General features: G+C 31.9%; 7 protein-coding genes and 1 pseudogene across 8 annotated transcripts, besides 1 other annotated feature; 3 read left to right on the top strand and 5 right to left on the bottom strand.

Annotated features, from left to right (window-relative positions):
* Positions 1-398: 398 nt before the first annotated feature.
* TVAGG3_0711630 (uncharacterized protein) lies at positions 399-1322 on the top strand (the record flags this gene model as incomplete). Its single annotated transcript, XM_001580858.1, has 1 exon — positions 399-1322. One exon carries the CDS (start codon positions 399-401, stop codon positions 1320-1322), a length of 924 nt encoding a protein of 307 aa, XP_001580908.1.
* A 318-nt stretch (positions 1323-1640) lies between these two features.
* Positions 1641-2676, bottom strand: TVAGG3_0711620 (SGF29 tudor-like domain family; the record flags this gene model as incomplete). Its single annotated transcript, XM_001580859.2, has 1 exon — positions 1755-2609. One exon carries the CDS (start codon positions 2607-2609, stop codon positions 1755-1757), a length of 855 nt encoding a protein of 284 aa, XP_001580909.1.
* Positions 2677-2774: 98 nt separating this feature from the next.
* TVAGG3_0711610 (DNA repair/RNA processing CPSF family) lies at positions 2775-5957 on the top strand (the record flags this gene model as incomplete). Its single annotated transcript, XM_001580860.1, has 1 exon — positions 2944-5730. The coding sequence occupies one exon, from the start codon at positions 2944-2946 to the stop codon at positions 5728-5730; it is 2787 nt and encodes a 928-aa protein (XP_001580910.1).
* A 413-nt stretch (positions 5958-6370) lies between these two features.
* On the top strand, positions 6371-7553 carry TVAGG3_0711600 (SEL-1-like protein family; the record flags this gene model as incomplete). The annotated part of the gene is made up of 1 exon (XM_001580861.1): positions 6371-7486. The coding sequence occupies one exon, from the start codon at positions 6371-6373 to the stop codon at positions 7484-7486; it is 1116 nt and encodes a 371-aa protein (XP_001580911.1).
* A 968-nt stretch (positions 7554-8521) lies between these two features.
* Positions 8522-9820: a mobile genetic element.
* TVAGG3_0711590 lies at positions 8602-9729 on the bottom strand (annotated as a pseudogene). The gene has a single exon. A coding segment is annotated over exon 1 (1128 nt).
* A 1714-nt stretch (positions 9821-11534) lies between the features above and the next one.
* On the bottom strand, positions 11535-12380 carry TVAGG3_0711570 (uncharacterized protein; the record flags this gene model as incomplete). Its single annotated transcript, XM_001580862.1, has 1 exon — positions 11535-12380. One exon carries the CDS (start codon positions 12378-12380, stop codon positions 11535-11537), a length of 846 nt encoding a protein of 281 aa, XP_001580912.1.
* Positions 12381-12475: 95 nt separating this feature from the next.
* TVAGG3_0711560 (spectrin binding) lies at positions 12476-13573 on the bottom strand (the record flags this gene model as incomplete). The annotated part of the gene is made up of 1 exon (XM_001580863.1): positions 12476-13573. One exon carries the CDS (start codon positions 13571-13573, stop codon positions 12476-12478), a length of 1098 nt encoding a protein of 365 aa, XP_001580913.1.
* A 1037-nt stretch (positions 13574-14610) lies between these two features.
* On the bottom strand, positions 14611-15243 carry TVAGG3_0711550 (uncharacterized protein; the record flags this gene model as incomplete). Its single annotated transcript, XM_001580864.2, has 1 exon — positions 14725-15231. The coding sequence occupies one exon, from the start codon at positions 15229-15231 to the stop codon at positions 14725-14727; it is 507 nt and encodes a 168-aa protein (XP_001580914.1).
* Between the last annotated feature and the right edge of the window lie 533 nt (positions 15244-15776).

Here is a 15776-nt window from a genome sequence, read left to right as displayed (position 1 = left end):
CATTTTTTGGAATTAGATTTAGAAATCCAATACATAGTTAATTCCGATTCTTTAAGCATATATGATAACAAAAAATTTCATAGATGTAAAAAGTGACAAAAATGAAAAATATTTCTCTTTTTACTCTAACTCTTTCTCGGAACTTTGAAAGTCCGATTTTCAGTGGCAAGCAGAATATGAAAATTGCAAAATCATATTTTTCAAATTCATTTTCACACGCTTTTTATCAAATTTCAAATCTCAACGCAAAATCAACGATATTCAAGCATTTTCTCTCAACACCAATCAAAACACAACGAGATCCTATATCAAAAACATTTAATTCACAACAAGACTTCAGCCAAAAAACTGAAGAAATTCTTTTAGCTGATTGCATCTTTTATGACATCAAAGTTGATATGTCTGGTGTCGCTATTTACATTAGCAACTCAGATATTAGTTTATTTGTTTCTACAACTTCATTTTCAAATTGCAGGACCACAGATTCAAATACTAATGGTATAGTTTATACTGAATGCCAATCTGTGATAATAGACGCATCTTGCACGCGCTCTTGTTTTACAGCTGGAAAAGGAAGCTTTTTATATTCGAGATTCAACAATGAAAAAGGCAATGTTTCTATTACAGAAGCTTCCACCTTCTGGGATGAATCAAGTTCTTCATCTTACTACATATTTAATGCTGATTATTTGGATGTTACAAAAATAAATTCAACTTCTTGTAAAACAGTCGACAATTCACTAATATACGCTGAAGATACAACCAAAGTAAACTTCAACCAATCATATATTTTCAACCAAAATTGCAATTCTGTGTTGAATTCCAATAAAAATACAGTATTTTCACTGAAAACTGTTGCTTTCAATACAATCAAGTCACCTGTTATTGCTGATGGTTGTGCAGCGTTCACTTTCACACGTTGCGCCTTCTTTAAAGTTTTTTCGAACATTTCAAATATTTTGGAACCGAAAACTATAGTTGAAAAGTGTTATATTGACTTGAATATCAAAGCAGGAGCTGCACAAATTGATTTCCCGAGCGCTCTAAACAAGGCAACCGTTTTTGGCGACGAATACATCGAAATAGGAGTTTGTTACACCGGGCCAACACCAATCAGAACACCACAGAAGACAGTACCAGTCAGAACAATGCCAAACATCGAACCAGAACCACAAATTGTCGCAAAACCAGCTGTAAGAACCGGAATTATCTCTGTTGGGCTCGTTATTCCACTTGTAATGATAATCGCTGTTGTAATTGCACTCGTGATATTCAGAGCTCGCAATACAATCGACGTAGTTATCAGAAATAATTTTCAATAAACTGTAATTTTTGTATTTAACTGATTTAATTTTTATTTTTCATATAACAAGCATATAACTGGCCTTTTCATCATTAATACACTCTTAATAAAGATGCTTTATACAAAGATATTTTGAGATGATAATTCTAGCCTTCTAATTTAGGATATACTTAGTTTGAAAGCCTTCTAATTTGATTGATATAACATATATAATCTGAAAATTTGCTGAACTGATTTTAATTTTATGAATATCACCTATTCTAACAATCAGATAATAAATTGGTTTGATGATATTAAAAATGTTATGCTCACCAATACACTTTTGGTCTTATCTCATCCAACATTTCACAAAGATTATAATCAAAGTTTTTGAGAAAAAAAATGATAAAAAGAAATAGTAAATTCTTAAATTCAACATAAATTTGTAACAATATTTATTATCTATCAATGCTTAAGGAACTGGTCTCCATTCATGTAATATTTTATTAAGTCTACCGCATTCAGATGATCCTTCTAACAGTCCTGATGGGTTTGTAGGAGGAGTAATGCCTTTACGTCTAAGTAAACCATTACCAGTAATATGAGGCGCTTGTTTTGGAAATAGGACTTCATCTTGTAGGAAATCTATTAGAGGAGTTCCTTTTGTAGTGGTCATTTTCTTTGGTTTTGGTCTTGGCCCAGCTAATTTTGTAAAATCGTCGTCTGTTAATGATTTGAATTCAGGTTTTTCTTTAGGAGCTGACTTGTTGTCAAGCATTAAGTTTAATCTGCGTGCTTCTTGTGGAGATTCATGATGTTTTAATAGTTGAAATTGATATTTTGGTTGTTGATTATCTTCGCTTTGGTCTTTACTTCCTTCATCGCCTGTTTCTGATGTTTCCTCTTTCTTATCTTCTGTTTCTGGTTCCTGAGGCATATTAAACTTCTCTGGATATTTCGAAACTTTTTGGGCGTCGATTTCGATATTTGCTTGAGATCCACTGTATTTAATTACGAGAAGATGTGGTGTACTTACTTCAACAACTTCGGCTTCATAAAACATTGTTGACCATTCATTGTCTGTAGCATCATACCAGAGAGCAATAATTTGTTCACCTGGTTTGTATGTTTCATTAGGTTGTGGGAATGGTATAACACTGTTTTGATCAACAACGTATCTCAAAAAATTTTGGCTTTCGCAATAATCATCACGAACGATGCATTTATTGTTTGGTTGTTTCTTTTCGAATTTGCATACAATCCATGAATAGCTTTTTCCTGCATAAAGAACAAAAGCAGCGCAAGTTTGTCCGTTCTTAATCTTCATTTTGTCACTTTTATTCAATTTCTGGCTGATAGAAGCAAAATGAAACCAATATTTATATGATAAAAATAATTTAATACAGTCAACAAATCTAATTTTATTTCCAAATCTATGATATTCTTTTTTTGAGAAATTTAGACCCCCCTAAATTTATATATTTACTGACCCTGCATATCTAAAGATGGAAATCGGGGTACTCCCGATTGGGTGGCCAACAGAGATTTCAGATGCTACTGTGCTCGAACGATTTCTACCTTCGAATGCTGTAGCAGTAGGATCAAGTAATCTCCTTCAAATTTATACATTTTCGAATAATCAACTTTATTTACACTCAAAAATGGTGTTATATGGAGACATTTCTAACATCATCGAAATATATGACAACGGGAAAAACAAATCTAATCTATTAGTTATCCGTTCAGACGGTCGTTACAGCGTTATTAGTTATCAACGTGATTTCGTCACACTTCAAACGGGAAGTATTATCGGAACACAAGGAGTTCCATGTGACTCACCATATAAAATTTATAAAAGTGGTTATCAGCTCGTTATTCAAGTTACTTCAACAGCAATTCAATATTATGAAATTACACCAAGCTGTTTCTTATCTTCTCCTATTCCATTAGCCATTCCATGTGTCAAATTAATCGATTTCGTTGTTGTAAATATTAATTCTTCTACAACAAAAGTCGCAGTTTTATTTGAAGATACAAAGATGCAAAGGTATGTCAATATATACGTTCTTGATCGTAAGATTAACAGATTCGACGAAGTTGAATCGAATACAACAGAAAATGACGCTTATCGATTAATTGCGATTTCAGCTCAGAACATTGTTGTTGTTACTACAGACAAAATGATCAGGATGAAGGTTTCTTCACCTGATACAGAGTCATCTACAATATATACTTCTCATTCTCTTAAAAGAATTTCGATGTTATCAGAAAATACGGCTGTTGCAGTTGATGAAGGCTGCAATGTATACTACTTAAGCTTATCACCTTCAGGTAAGCAATCTCTCACGCGTGTTTGCAGCGTAAACAGACCTTTAGTTCTCTCAGTTTTAGATGAAACAACAGTTTTCTCATTTTCAAAGTCAGGACCATCGCACGTTATACATTTGGTAAATTCAAACAAACCGTACGCCGTGGCCGAAGAAATTTTGTTTTCTCAAGAATCTTCAAGAATTTTGCTCCAAATGGACACGAAACGCGGTGATTTCGTTAGTTTCGCACCGGATGGAACTCTATCAATCATAAGGAAGACTGTAGGTGTTAGAACTGAAGCAGAAGTCGAAATTCACGGAATTCAGAAATCTTGGCTTCTCGATCAGCAAACAGCGGTCATATCCTTCATAGACCGCACACGTGCGTTAAAGTATACAGGAGGAGAGATTTCTATCGCAAATGTCAAAGGATTAATAACAGATGAATCAACTTTAGCTTTTTCAAGGTCAAATGGCGGCTACGTTCAAGTTACACAGAATGGTATTAGTTTTAATGGTAAAATAACTAAATGTGTCCATAAAAACATCTGCGCATTTGCATCTTCTGAAATTACAGCAGTTTGCAACATCCAAGGCACAATTGTCCTTTACCATTCGGATAGCGGTAAGAAATATCATACGCACCAGCTGAATTCAGTACCAAATATTATTGCCGCAAATAATAATTTTATTTCTGTTGTATTTTGGCCAAGTTCTACACTAATGAGAATCCCAATTGAGAAACCTAATGATGTATTAGTAATTCCTGATATCAAAGCTGTCGATATTTCTTGCTACGACGGTGCTTTCTTCGCTATAGATAACTCCGAAAGCATAATCGTTCTCAAAGATGAAAAAAGTGACAAAGAGGAACTTCACTGCGAAGGTTTACATACAACTTTGAGTGTGGTCGATAACAATTCAATATTTATTAGTGGTGAATATCCAACAATAGTTAAAGATAATTATTTATTTAGCTTGGATTGTGCTGCAAAAGTGTCTGTCGATGCAATTGACAACACAATCTTGTTTTGCGATAACGAAAAATTGTCCTGTGGTACATTATATAGCCCAAGATTCAAGGTATCACCAAGAAAAACCATGTCTCACGTTTACAATGCAAGTCAATTACCAAATGGACAATTTTTGTTGGTTTATGAACACGAAGGCAGCCATTATGCAACACTGGCAGCATCTCCATTAGACACACCTGATCAAAATAACCAAGGAAGTATCCAATTGAACGGACCATGCAATTACATCGTCGGAATTACCCAGAAAGACCGAAATATCGTATGTTTAGCTGTCAATCAGACGATTGTTCTCTGTGAAATCGTTGATGGCCAGCTAGAACATCGATCAATCCAAAAATTAGAGTCAAAACCACTTAGATTGCTTGAATTCCAAGGCTATTTGTTGGTTTTGAAGCAAGAAGCAGTTGATTTGTTCAATATTATCTGCAGTTCATTGACAGATGTTAAGTTACAACAAAGAATTTCTCATTTCACTCTTGGAAATTCGACATCTGTCTGTGTAATGGATGATTACATGGCAATAGGCGATGCCCTTGAGTCTGTTGTCCTCTACAAGTTTAATTCCAAGAAGGAACCTCCACTTTTTGAAGAAATTGGCCGAAATTGCGACATTTTGTCGATCACAGCTCTTTCATTCTTCGGAGACACAGAGAATGAACTGATAGCAAGTGATAACAGAGGCGCAATTTTCTCTCTCGCGTTCTCAGGAACGAAAAACTACATTTCCCAAGAAATTTACATCAAAAGAAGTTTCTCTATTGGAACAAACGTTACTTCTCTTGTTCCTGATGTACTTGGGAACTATCTGTACACAACATCTGAGTCAGGAAAGCATTACATCCTTGCAAAGATACAAAATGATGAAATGTTTGGTGTTTTGGATCAAATTTCAAGGAAATTTATCAGATCTACTGGAAATTTGAACCCGTACATGTCATCTAAAGTTGTAAGGAATGGAATTGTTCTTCCCCAGGGATTCATTGACTTGGAAGTTGTTGAAGAAATCTCTAATTTGTCTGATGAAGAATTATCTAAGATTTCTTCCGAAATTAATCCAAAAGAGTTACATGATTTCGCTAATGGTGTACTCAACCAGATGATATGATATTTATTTTTTAGATATTAAAATAATTTTTTGTAATTTTTAAAATTTGACAAAAAAAAATAATTCTTTTTTATTAAGGATTCTCGGAATTTTAAATTTTATTATTTAGACAAAACATTATCCACATGTATTTGAGTCATAAAAACTTTATCTCTGATATCAAATGTTGATTAACTACACAAGACTGTTTAAAATCTTCGAATGGATAAACCTTTTGTTAATTTAATTCATTGTTCATTCTACTATAAGATTTTTTGAGACCATTATGTATTTTAAATATTCATAAAGAATTTTCATTAAGTTATTAAGAAATATACTCATAATTTTTATTGGTGACCCTTCTTTCAAAAAATACAAACTGAAAATGCACTGATCAGATTTCAGGATAACAATTTCGTTATATGAACTTATATGAGTCATTTTTCAGTATATCTTGATGATTATAATTTCTTTTCTCATTTCATTTTGATTCCTTCATTGAATTTATTTGAACATATTACATCATTTTACTCTGTACATGATTTTATTGAACTAACAGGCTCTAATACTCAATTCTTTATACTTTGTACTACTATCAACTCTGATTTTCTTTGTATTAATATTGGTACATTAAATAGCAAACTAAATAAAAAGTGACAAAATGGATCAAATTCACGTTTCTCCATACTTCCTAAAAACTTTTGAGTGGACAGCAGAAGATGCTGAAGACCATTTCGATGTTACATTTAGCTTTCCAGATGATTTCAACGTAGATTTGATGAAAGTCGAATTAACAAGTAACAACAAGTGTGTTTATATCGGTGTTACAAGTCAGCCACCATTCTTTGCTGGCTCATTTTACAACAGAATCACCAAATACACAAAAGTTACCTCAAAAGGTCAAATCATCCATCGTTTTACTAAAGAAACACCTGAAAAATGGCCAATTATGCTCTCAGATCCTACAGTAGACTCTAATTTAATGGATCCAAAGTCCCTTTTCCTCTCTTACTTGTATAATCAATCTTTAGTTGAACAACTAAGCGACAATGAAGCTAAGCAAATGCTTCTAAACCTTGCATTATCGAGACTTGAAGAAGCTGCTAAGTACTATTATCCACCAGCTATTTGCGAATACGCAAAAATTTTACTTTCTCAAAACAATCCACAGTTATCACTAATGGCAAAGCAATTCTTATCAATTGGTGCACGTGTATTCAACGATCCGCCATCAACTTTCATGGCTGGACTTGTTGATGCCCAAATGGGAAATGTTTCGGAAGCCATCGAAGAATTTAAAGCAGCCGCACAGAGCGGAATTGTCGATGCACTTAATGCGTTAGGAGAAATCTACTCGCCATTACAAGAACCGCGAAATCAGTTCGAAGATGCGGAAGCAGCTGTCGAACTCTTCAACCAAGTCCTGAAAATAGATCCCAACCACTTCTTCGCTATGTACAACCTCTGCAAGATGTATGCTGCTGGTTGTGGTGTCAAACGCGACATGGAAAAGGCGAAATCACTCAAAGAGAAATGTGCAGAGATTGGAGACATATCTATGTTCAATTTCGACTTGGAAGAGATTGCAAAGGAATACGAAAATGCTTCCAAGAAAGGAGAAACAACAAAGGAAAGCACTCAGAAGAAGGAAGAAAAAGGAATAAAGAAAGATGAAGAAAATCCAATAGTTAACTACATAATCAGCGGTGTAATAAATATTGGTGTTGCTGCTGCTGTTGGATACTTTGTTTATAGAATTATAAGAAATAAACAATAAAAGAGTTTTTTTTTTATTGGCTTATAGATTCTTTTAATTGCATTGTTTCATGAAATAAAACAAATTCAGATGATTTAATTTGATGATTTCCTTCAATAGCATTTGTTTCATATTGTTTCCGATTTTAGTAGATTATGATAGTTGAATATTTCACAGAGTGCAAATGTTTTTTTTTTATTTTATTTTATTTTCTGAATATATAGACGTTATAATGTGGTTGTATTAATGCATAGAATAATAATTTATGATATTTGCGTTGAATAACTCAAATCAGAAAAATTTTAAATTTGATATTTTAAAAAATAGCTTTCAACAACCTCGAAACTAAGAAGAATGGTCTATCAATTGATGGTTATGCCGAGATCGATGTTATTTCAATCTTGGAAAAAAATTCTTCTCAATTATCATTGAAAAGTGCAATAAAATTTTATCTGTCGTTTAAAGATTCATGTTTCTTCAATATTAAAATATAACACCAACAAAGGATTTAGTGTTATAAAAAATAAGTCCGAATTTAAGAACAGAATTGAAAAAGTAACTCTGAAATTTTTCAGATTTTCTAAATTTTTGATTCATAATTTTTATCTTTTGACCAGCAGATCTAGAAATTAAAAGCTAGAAAATGTAAACAATTAAACTTATTATAATAGATCCTTGGAAATTAGATCTCAAACTAACATAAAATTCAAAAACAAATTCTTCAGGTCAAAAAGGTAGAATTATTCTAAAAAATGACATGCGTATTTACAGATAATGGTGATAACTCATATACTTTAGATATCAATAGGGGACGCTGCCGTTCTTTCCCCAGTGAAAATAATTTTATTACAAATTTAACAATAATAAATGGATTATCTATCCCCGAATATTTTCATGATAGATCTGATACTCTACAATATCTCCACATTGCTGAAGGATTTACCTCGATTGAAAAATATGCTTTTGAATATTGTAACAATTTAGAATGTGTAATTCTTCCTGAAAGCTTAATATCTATTGAAGATTATTCATTTCGCCGATGCTCGAAAATAAATATATGGTGTCCAAAGGTGTGTTTAGCACAAACCTGAATACTGCGAATAGAAATAAACAAGTTACATATATATAAAGTTTATTTAAATATAATCACCATTGGATTCAATCACGCGTTCGCAGCGATCGATCCAGGCTTGAAAGACACGCTTTAAATCATCATGAGAAAATTGCTCAAATTGCTCTCTTACAAAATTTTCAAGATCATCTGGACTCGCGAATTCGCGTCCTTCAGCTCTCTTTTTTAGCGTGCCGAATAAATAAAAGTCAGAGGGTGCAATATCAGGTGAATAAATTGGGTTTGGAACAACTTTGACATTGTTTTCCACCAAGTAATTCATTACCTTATGACTTTTGTGAACTCTTGAATTATCAAAATGAATTGCAAACTTTTGTTTTTGTTGTTTGGATTTCTCAAACTCATCAGAATTGATAATTTGAGTAAGAACATTGTCAATTAGATACTGAGCATTCATCGTATTAGGTTTTTGAAGAATATCAATTGCGATGATGCCATTCACGCCCCAAAAAACCGACAACATCATCATTGGTGTGTCAATTTTTTTCTTCGGGAATGTTTGCGGATTTTCATCCTTCGGGATCCACATGATTTTGGCTTCTGTTGCATATTGAAACCAAGACTCGTCCCCTGTTACTAAAAAGCGAAACTTCTTGGATTGATACGTACCCAATATAGAAAGGAGCTCTTTCGAAGATTAGACTCTAGATTTTTTTTGAACTGAATTAAGGTTGTGCGGAACCCAACGTGTATACGCTAGTTTGTAGTTCAAATAATTGTGCAGATAATAACTGACTGTTGTACGTGGTATCTTTGTCATCTCCTCTATCCTTCTGAGTGATGCTCTTGGGTCTTCATCTAGCGCTTGAAGAATTGCTTTGATTTTTCTTTGATCCGGCGATTTTTTGTCAATTTTTATGATGGGCGCCTTTTTGTTCATGAAGTGATACATCCTAACATGATACGTTACAGTGGAATAGCTAGGAGCATCCATACCGAAGCATTTTACCAATGTCTCGTAGATTTTTTTACAGTCTTTGCATTTTTTTGCAAGAGCGAGGATGTTTTCTTTATGATTCATTAAAAAAATGAAAAAAATCCCGCCAAAATTTCCCGCGAAACCGCCTCTTGTCTCAAAATTCATTTTATATCCCGGCATGGCGCCAAAATACAACATACTCATCATATACATATATTCATATTTTTTATTATATATTTATAATCAGCATATATCTCCTTTAATAGTCTCATATAGAGCGCTGTGCTAAACGCACCTTTGGACATAATTTTTCATGAAAAATTAAGCAAAATAGGAGTTGGGGCTTTTATTGAGTGTTCTGAAATTATTAATATAACTCTTCATGACAATACTGAAATTATCGAATCAATGGCATTTAAATATTGTTATCGTCTTACTAACATTAATATTCCTCAAAATTTAACAATCATAAGTGAAGAATTATTCTATCATTGTTCAAGTTTTGATAATATAACAATCCCAAATAGCATAACAAGTATTGGACCTTATGCATTTGCAGGTTGTTCTAGTCTTTCTAATATAAATATTCCTGAATATTTTACAAGTATTAATGATGGTGTATTCTCTGAATGTTCAAGTCTTAAAAATATAAATTTTCCTAGAAATTTAACCTCTATTGGTAATAATGCATTCAGAGAATGTAGTGGTTTTACTAATATAATTATTCCTGATAATTTAACGTATCTTGGAGCACTTGCATTTTATGGTTGCTCAAATCTTATTAATATTAGCCTTCCTAATAGTTTGGCAACGATTCATAATGGGACTTTTACATATTGCTCGAATCTTCCTAATATAATTCTTCCGACTAATTTAACAAATATTGGTGGTTATGCTTTTCAATCTTGTAAAAAGCTTACAAATATAAGTTTTCCAGATAGTTTAACAAGCATTGGTGCCTTTGCATTCTATCAATGCTCATGCATCTCTATTCAAAGTCTTCCCGATAAGATAACTAGCATTGGTGATGGAGCATTCTCGTTTTGTACTAGTCTTACGAATATAATTCTTCCTCAACACTTAACAAATCTTAGTGAGCGCTTATTTTCTTTCTGTACCATGCTTACTAATGTTTCATTTCCTGATAATTTAACAAAAATTTGTACAAGTGCGTTCTCTAGTTGCTCTAGTCTTATTCAAATAATCCTTCCTGATAGTTTAAGTATTATTGAAGGTTCGGCATTCTCTGCATGTTCAAGACTTTCTATTGTCAAATTTCCAAATAATTTAACAAATATTGGTGTTCAAGCATTTTCTCGATGTTCAAAACTTATTGATATAATACTTCCTGAAAATTTATCAAATATTGGAAATTATGCATTTCAATTTTGCTCTAGTTTAACGAACGCAACTATTTCTAATGGCGCGTTAAATATCGGAAATGGTGCATTCCAACATTGTTCCAAGCTTAATAATATAACACTTTATGGCAAAATATCAAATATTGGTGAATTTGCATTCTATTATTGCACTGAACTTACTAATATAACTCTTCTTAATGGTTTAACGAGTATTGGCAAATATACATTCTTTCGCTGTTCAAGTCTTATTAGTATTGATATACCAGAAAGTATAACAAGTATTGGTGACTATTCATTTCATCATTGTTCGAGATTATTTGAGATAAGGCTTCCTGAAATTATAACGAGTATCGGAAAATATGCTTTTATTAGTTGTACAAACCTTACAAAAATTATTCTTCCACGTAATTTAGCATATATTGGAGATAATGCATTTTCGTTTTGTTCAAATCTGAAATATGTTAATATTAATTGTGGTTGTAACATTCCAAAAAATGTTTTTGATGGATGTTCTGCCATTTGTAAGGTTGTTATTCATTCAAACTTTAATATAGGAAATTCTGTAACTTTCATAAAATCAGATTTTTATTATTCTGGGAATGTTGACATGACAAATATTCAAACAATTAACTTTATATACAATTACTCAAAAAATATTTATGTAACAGACGAATATTCAAAAGAATTGTTTTGCCAAAGACCTGTATTGAAAATCACTAAATCCGAATTCGAAAAAGAAATTGCTGATTTTACAAAGAAAATTGTAAGGCCAACAATTAAACCTACTTTACTTTTTTCTTCTAATACAACTCCATCAAATTTGATGATTGCTGAACGATACTTGTTTTTGCTGCTTATCGTAACGTTATTTCCATCAGTTTTACATGTAACACCTTCTGGTACAAAGAAACACTCGGGATTTTTGTCAACTGTTGCTATGTAATCAGTGGACTCATTTCTGATTGCAAATGATGCATAACATGTTCCATCTTTTTTACAGAAAACACCCCATTCATCATTAACAAACTTAACTTTTCCACCTCCATTTGCTAGAAATGTTGTTTCGGTTAACATTTCCATCAATGGTTCTCTCCATTTGTCATAAGTTGGCTTGACTTTGTTCATATTTTCATCTTTATTCCAGAATCCACCTATTTCACTACTTGGTGTACAACCAACAACAGAACAATAACTAAAATACTCTTCAAATTTATCCCAGCTTCCTGCTAATTGTAAATGAGAAATTGGTCGAGAGCCAAGCGCAATTCGAGTTTGCCAGAAATATAAAAAATCAGAACTAAAGATTTTTTCTATATTGACTTCATAGCCTAACATAGCAGCCCATTTTGTATACTGTGGGAATCCAATCCATGTATTAATCATGTAACCACTTGGTGAATATTTCGAAAGATTGCGAAAAACATTGAATTGTGTTGTAATAAGAAACTCTTTATCATAATTCTTATCATCTAATAATGTGAATGGACAATATTCAGTAGGCATATTTGTATTATAAAAAGCAAAATGAACTGATAATGAATCTAACGCGACACCAGTAAAATTCTTCTTATCCAAGGCTTTAAACAATGAATCTAACTTTAAATCTCTTGCAGCACCATAGAATAAGAAATATATCTGAGATCCTTTATTATTATAATTGACTGAGCATTGAAGCTTTCCATTGATATCTCTCCTTCCATAATCTCTAATAACTGTACATAATTGACTACCATTTGCAGCACATTTATTAATGGTTTAATATAATCTTCTTTAAATTGATTAAGACGAGGAAAAGCAACCCATGCGCCAAGACCAAATGTATTATTGCAGTAAATGTCTTTGAATGTTAAATGCCATTTCTCTAAAGAATCTCGAAGATTAACTGACTCTTTCTCAATAATTAAATATGTTAAAGTAAATGTTCTTTTAGGTTTGATGGATAATTCCATATATGATCCTTCTACATCTGTTCTTTGATGCCATGCACAAAAGTATTCATCATTATAAACATCAATTCCTATAATGATTGATTCGTTTGCTATAACTGGAATGATCATTACATTTGTCTTTGAATCTGGAATTGGATAATTATATTCATACATTGTTTTTGGAAGACCAAAACTATTTGAAATAAACATTGATTGTATATATAGTTTTTCTGTTGGAGTAACTTCAACTGAAGCTCGATAAACATTCTTTTCAATTTTAGTTAATTTAGGTTTTCCGTATTCTTTTCTTTCAATATTTGGGTTAATAATTTTAAGCTGTGGTAACTTAAAAATACTCTCTCCTTCATGTGAAAGAAAGTATGCTTCGATTTGAGAATTATTTACAATTGGAATAACTGGGTTTGACTGTTCAGAGCCATCAGGTTTGAAAAAGTAGCTTCTCCCTGTACCATTTGATCTGATAATGATTTGAATTTCTTGTTTCGGATTAGCTTTTAAGGAATTACATGTAAAATTTAAGATATTAAAGTAGCCAGAAGGCAAATTATTTATAGTTGCTGTTACAAATGCTGAATTACTAATATTTGTTCCTTGAGGACAGCTAATTGTTTCATCATCTTTATTAACTGAGCATTTTCTTTGTTTAACATTATTGATAGAATATGTTACAGGAAATATGATAGGATCATTGAATACTTTTTGATAAAAAAAGTCTTCTGCTCTCCAAAAAAGCAAAAAGGAAATCATTGTTTCAAAATACTCTCAAATTGGATCGGAATATGAAATTACTATTGCACAAATTCATTAAACAATCACATTTAAATTCGATAGTCTTTCCTATGTCAGAAATGTGAAAAAAAACAATAAATCTCTGATATTGGGAATATAGATTGTCCATATAATGAGCATTGTAAATATCATAAAAATAAGTCATATTCATTCAGGCAATTTTCAGAAATCCCACCTCGAATTTTGATCCCAAAAATTTCTAACTATGAAATTTGGTGTGAGAATATTTTATAGTATCTATATCCATCGTCAGATACAAAAGTACGATTAGGTCGGTCCTCTCAATTTGCTACAGTCTTCGACGATTATTTCGAAATTTTTTGCTTATTACAAATTGGGTAATCTCAATTCAGCTTTCATCAATATAGCTAGATTCACTAAATTTCTAATCAGCGAATCAAAACTTTCATAAGTATACACATGCCTATGAATTAGTTTCATATTTTAATTATTTTTTCAATTTTTTTACAATATTTGAGATTAATATCGATACAAACATATTTTGTACACATAGTAACATGCAAACATTATCTCGCATTCTTCATTTTCATTTCAGTTATTAATGAAATGTTTGAATTAGCTTAATTAATTGATATCTTCTTCAGATGAAGTCAATATATCAGCATTTGGACTCTAATGTCTAGGCTCTTAATAATTTTGTCTATTCAGGGCAAAATGAGCATTTCTATTTATATTTTTGAAAAGATTCTAAAATTAATTGGAATTATCAGCGCTTATTTCTTGTTTTCTGAAAGGTTAAATAAGATCTTGCTTATTGCAGTCTGACAAGCATGAGCATTTGCTAATACAATTTTAAACAAGTATTTGTAAAAAAGAAAGCGAATTACAGCCCACAAATCTTGTAAATATGAAGTCTGAGCATATTTGTTTTTGAGATAATTATTAATTTTTCATATTTGTCTTGGACAACGATCTTAATAGCCCAAATTGATAAATTAAAATGCAATAAAACATAAACACCTTAGATTTCCACTGTAAAATTCATAAATTTTTTATTTTTACGTAATTTTTTTAGGTTTTACATTAAAATAAGGGATTTTTCATATTTCTAAAAATAAAAGATATGTTTATAGAATGAGATAACATCATTAGCTCTTTTGTTGTTCTTCCTTCTCCTGTGGAAGATACTCGCGTGGATCCATGGAGTTCTTGAAGTAGAAGTACTGAAGGATTGTAGCAACAACAATGTTGATAGAGAAGAAGAGGAAGAGGCCATAAATTAATGACATGGCAGAATTGATGGCGATTGGACGTACTTTGGATACAACACTAACTTGAACCTTGTCTCCATTGGCAGCATCAGCTACGTTAACGCCAACAATTGCTGTCTGAGTTTCGTTATCATATAAGTGCTCATATTCAACTTTTTCGCTTTCATTTGTTGGGCAGGTGAAATTGTATTCGTAGTACATTGTAGAGATCTCCTTGCCTTTGTGCCATGCCTTGATATCTACTGTGTGTCCAAAGTCGCCATAATTGAAGCTAAAATAAGCCCATCCACTTTTAAGTGTAAGTGCTTCTGTTTGGCCGTATATATCCATTGGTTGTACAGATTGTTCATTGCACAATAATGCAATAATCGAATAAAGCAGCATTGGAGGTTTCTGATGAACGATAGTAAAACCGCTTTCTATGGAACCTAAAATCTATACAAACCTTTTATGTGGAACATACTTCTCGTACTGTAAAAACGAAATGTTGCTCATTATATGTTCGGGATTTTGTTTTGATCATATCAAGATTAATTCTGATATTTGACTATTGCAGCGCTTAGACTCTTCATATTTAATACCGTTTTCGATCAGGATTGGATCTCATCTGAGATTATCTGATTCAAAATGGTTAGAATTGAAATACAAGGATATTTAACAAGAATATTTGCAGATATTGTTGATTATATGCTTATTTTTCATATTCACTATCAATAATTAACGTAAATTCAGCATGAAATTATAATGATAACATAAAAAACTCAATGTTCAAAGTTTTTATATGTGTTAATGTGTTCAACTCACCTAAGCTATTAAATCATTGGATATTATCCTGTTATTTACCAATGTTTTTTCCTGGCATATATCTGAATATCTCCATATATTAATATTTGAGCAAATATAAGTGAATAATCTGCTTATCTATATAG

The sequence above is a fragment of the Trichomonas vaginalis genome, chromosome III, assembly GCF_026262505.1.
Source record: "Trichomonas vaginalis G3 chromosome III, whole genome shotgun sequence".
In the NCBI taxonomy this organism is placed as follows: domain Eukaryota; phylum Parabasalia; order Trichomonadida; family Trichomonadidae; genus Trichomonas; species Trichomonas vaginalis.
This window is presented reverse-complemented; position numbering and strand designations above follow the sequence as displayed.